Source organism: Malania oleifera, chromosome 1 (genome assembly GCF_029873635.1).
Source record: "Malania oleifera isolate guangnan ecotype guangnan chromosome 1, ASM2987363v1, whole genome shotgun sequence".
In the NCBI taxonomy this organism is placed as follows: domain Eukaryota; kingdom Viridiplantae; phylum Streptophyta; class Magnoliopsida; order Santalales; family Ximeniaceae; genus Malania; species Malania oleifera.
Window position 1 is genome coordinate 123,778,433 of NC_080417.1, and position 4,012 is coordinate 123,782,444.

The following is a 4,012-nucleotide window of genomic DNA, read 5'->3' on the forward strand; positions in this document are numbered from 1 at the left end:
AATGTATGTATGTATCTACTGTGAATCTCCATTGTTGAATTATAATTTTATTTTAGTACAAGAATAAATGGAGTTTAGATTTATCAAACTTTCAATGGGATCCATCAAAGTAGTCATACTTGGAGTCTTCCTTGGCGTCTTTTTGTAATTGTCGGTTACCCACACTCATCCACTCTTTGGCTCAAGTGACGGAGAATGTTATGTCAAATAAATGATAGTAGAAAATTTTACTGAACTATTGTGATACGAGTCCTTTTCAAGTATCAATCACGACATCCTCTACAAATAATACATTACACATCTATGTTACAAAAAAATACTTAGAAGTGATATAGGCAGTTGCATGAAGCAATGTCCATGTTAGTACCAAGATATAGTGAATAAATGATTAGTTTAATAAACTAGGTTAGATTAGTCACTTGAAGCATAGGAACCCTTCTTGGTAAAAGTGTATGTCGAGATAGTTAAGAGAATAATATGAACAAAAATTAAGAAAAGTTGCCATCAAAAAAGGAAAAAAAATTTATAAAAGTTGACATAACAAGATTTGAATTCCATACATGAGGAAAAAATATATATAAAAAATGAAGTAAATGTCATTGTCCACAAAACCCTAAAGGCAAGATCGTGGATATTTAAAATATAAATTAAAAAAAGATTGAGAATATTTAAGATGACTTTAGGACGAAATAAGGTGACTTTAGGACGAAATGAAAAATGTTATTAAAGCTTATACTGCTCAAGTAAACTTAGGTAAAAATGCTAAAAGGCAACTCTAGAGGGGGAAAAAACAATAAAATTGTACAAGGGATTCAAGAGGGCAAGAAAGTTTTTAAGGAATGGATTTAAATGATCATGCTAGGAAGGAAAATACAAATTATGAAAGGTATATCAAGGATACAAACATGGAAGTTTTATATTTGATGTATATGAAATAGTTGAAAGAAATTATTACATAAACGGACACTAAATTTTAATTCTATTCTTATTTAAAGGACTGAACTTTTTTATTTTCCTAATGTAAAGTTGTCGTGAAAAATTATAAGCAAAAGCTTAGTTCCTTAAATGAATATTTGGTAAAAATGTAACTCCTAAAATAAAATTGTGGTAAAAATTTAGCCCCACTAATTTAATAGCCGTTTTAATGGTCTGCCATCGATGTTATATTTTCAACAAATCTTCGTTACGTGTGAGACAATATTTGTATGTAAGCTTACTAACAGACTATCAATAATCGAAGTTGAGACTTTCATTTTAGATGTTTCAGGACTTAAAATTTAAGAGAGTGTGAGAGGGACATAGGATGAGAAATAGGTTACACCTAATAAACTTCTAATAGACCAAAAAACATATGCATTAAAAAGTTTTATTAAAAAGAAAGAAAGAGGAAATGGATCATTACGAAAACTAGGTGTTATATATAAGAAAAGCTTTAATTGCAATCTAATCCAACAGTTTAAATATTTGGTCATCTTTAGCTTTTACCAAACAACAAATTGTGTCTTCTCAAATGGTTGATATGTGTAATTTTTGTTGTTGATGGTAATTGCCAAAAGTCAATAAAATTCCCTAGTTGGGAAAATTTCCAATTATAAAGTATTTTAACCACAACATCTAACTTGCATATTACAACAACGGCAATTGCCAACCACAATAGCAAATGCAAACCATAAATGTAAATAACTAAGTTACGCCTTATAAAAGCACTAATTAACGTCTTCAAATTTTCTATGAAAGTCATCATCTTTCAGGCTTCGTTTGGAATTTGGAAAAGATTAGAGAAAGGAAAGTGAAGGAATTCATTTTTTTTTTCTATATATTTGGTTATCAGGGAAAGTAAAAAAAAAAAAAAAACAAAAGTTGAACCAAATCAATGAAGGAAATTATGATTATGCACGTTATTTACATTTGAATTTTTTAATCACATTAAAAAAATCTTATTTTTAGTAGTATTTGGTATAGTGGGAAAATATGATGGAAAATGGGTTTTCTTCTAATTTTTCTTTTTTTCACTTTTCCTAACCAAAATCCTTGATCCAAACGAGCCCTTAATTATTCATTTTTTTCTTATTCACCTAGCACTTCTGCACTCTCGTGTTTTTGGATTCTCATTTCTTGTCTCATCCGAAGAAAATGACTTTTATTTAAAAATAATAATAATAATTAAAACAATGATAGAAGCTTCAAGAAAATACTAAACTCAAGCTTAGGCATAATTAGGTAATTAAGAGGCAAAATCATATGGCTAATTAATTACAAGTTAAGCATCCCCTTGTCCCATTAAGAAATTAAAAATTGGAAATTTTGAAGGGTCTTGAAGTATGAAAATTGTGAATTGTGTTTTCATGCTTAAAATTCAAATTCTAAAAGTTTTACATCACATAGTGCATGTCATCTCAGGCGTCTCATCTTAATAAATTAAAATTTTAAGTGGATGAAGACTTTCAAATATAAAATAATAGATGAAATAAAAATAAGTAAAAGTTAAAAATTAATATTAATAATAATAATAATAATAATAATGTCAGAAGGGAAACCATTTGTCTCTCTCTCTCTCTCCCTCTCTCTCTAGAAAAAGCTAGTGCGTGTGAAACGGAATGAAACCAGCGTGCTGCAGTCCAAGAAGTTGAAACTCCCTCCAAAATTTTCTCCACTTATTTTCTTCCTTCCCTTCCCTTCCCAATTTCCCAGTCCCTTTCCTTTTCTTCTTCTTAATTTTGTTGTTACAGAAAACAACAATTCTCGCCCCACTTTAAAACCCTCTCAATCTCTCTTCCTCCATCTTCTCAACCACTCTCGCTCTCTCTCTCTCTCTCACTCGATCTCTGTATTTCTTTCTCTCTCTGTTTGTGAGATGCCCCAAGTCGATCTGGACACCCTAGTGTCAGTCTGCGGCGGCGGCAGCTGCGATCGCAAAATCGCCTGCGAGACGCTCGCCGACAGCCATCACCAGCCCGAAGATGTAGATCGCCCGGAGAATAACTCCGATCTCCCGCCGGACTCCTTCTGGCTCTCCAAGGACGCCGAGCTCGACTGGTTCGATCGCAACGCCTACTACGAGCGGAAAGACTCCGCCAAGGGGAACTCGAATTCTACCAATTTGAATCCCAATACCAATCCCAATTCCAATTCTCAGAGGTTTTCGGCGACTTTGAAGTCAAAGGCCTCGATCCTCGGATTGCCGAAGCCGCAGAAGGCCTGTTTCGCGGAATCCAAAATGAGACACAAGTGTAAACCGCCCAACCTTAGGCTCTTTCCGAAACGGCCGCAACCGGAGGGGAAGTCGGCGGTTCCGGTGGCCGAACCGTCTTCCCCGAAGGTATCCTGCATGGGCAGGGTGAGATCGAAGAAGGACAAGGGCCGCCGCCGCCCTGCGAACCGGCAGCGGCAATCCGGACCGGCCGAGGACAAAGAAAAAGCCGTCGTGAAGCGCAGGACAGGGTTGTTCACCAGCCTGCGCGGGATATTCCGGTCCGGTTGCCGACATAAACCGGCGGTTCAAGTCGATGACCGGCCAAAAGAATCGCCAATAGCCATAGTGTCGTCTCCGTCTCCATTGAAGAGCGTCCCGGCGAAAGCAAGCGATTTCTTCGCGACCGAAACGCCGGCAGAGCCGCCCGGCTTGGGCGGAGTAAAGAAGTTTGCATCGGGCCGGAAGTCCGAGTCGTGGGTGGAGCTTGACGAAACCGTGGCGAAATCTGAATCGTCCGATGGGGATTCCGTACGGGAGCGGAGAGGGGTGGGCCCACTGAAAGGTGTAGAGTGCCATCGTCAATGGGCGTGTGCGGGTCCCGCATCCGTGTAGTTGGTTGGGCAGGTGACGTGTCACGTTGAATTAACGGTTTTCACCAGACCGTTAAAAGGTAAAATTTACAGATTTTTACTTCTTCTTTTTTTTTTTTTTCTCAGTTTTTGTTTTATTTTGTTGGGTTTTGACATTTTGGTTTGCATGTTTTGTTCGAAAGGGAAAGGTCATGTAAATATCTATTTGAGGGTCTTTTTTTTTTTTTTT

At 36.9% G+C, this 4,012-nt stretch overlaps 1 protein-coding gene across 1 annotated transcript; it reads left to right on the forward strand.

Moving 5' to 3' along the window:
• The first annotated feature begins 2,854 nt into the window (after nucleotides 1-2,854).
• On the forward strand, nucleotides 2,855-3,805 carry LOC131148715 (uncharacterized). The gene has a single exon (XM_058098609.1). The coding sequence runs from the start codon at nucleotides 2,855-2,857 to the stop codon at nucleotides 3,803-3,805; it is 951 nt and encodes a 316-aa protein (XP_057954592.1).
• Nucleotides 3,806-4,012: the final 207 nt, after the last annotated feature.

Bases quoted from the DNA above. Each gene is read 5' to 3' on its own strand.
- LOC131148715 (XM_058098609.1), top strand. From the start codon at position 2,855: ATGCCCCAAGTCGATCTGGACACCCTAGTGTCAGTCTGCGGCGGCGGC.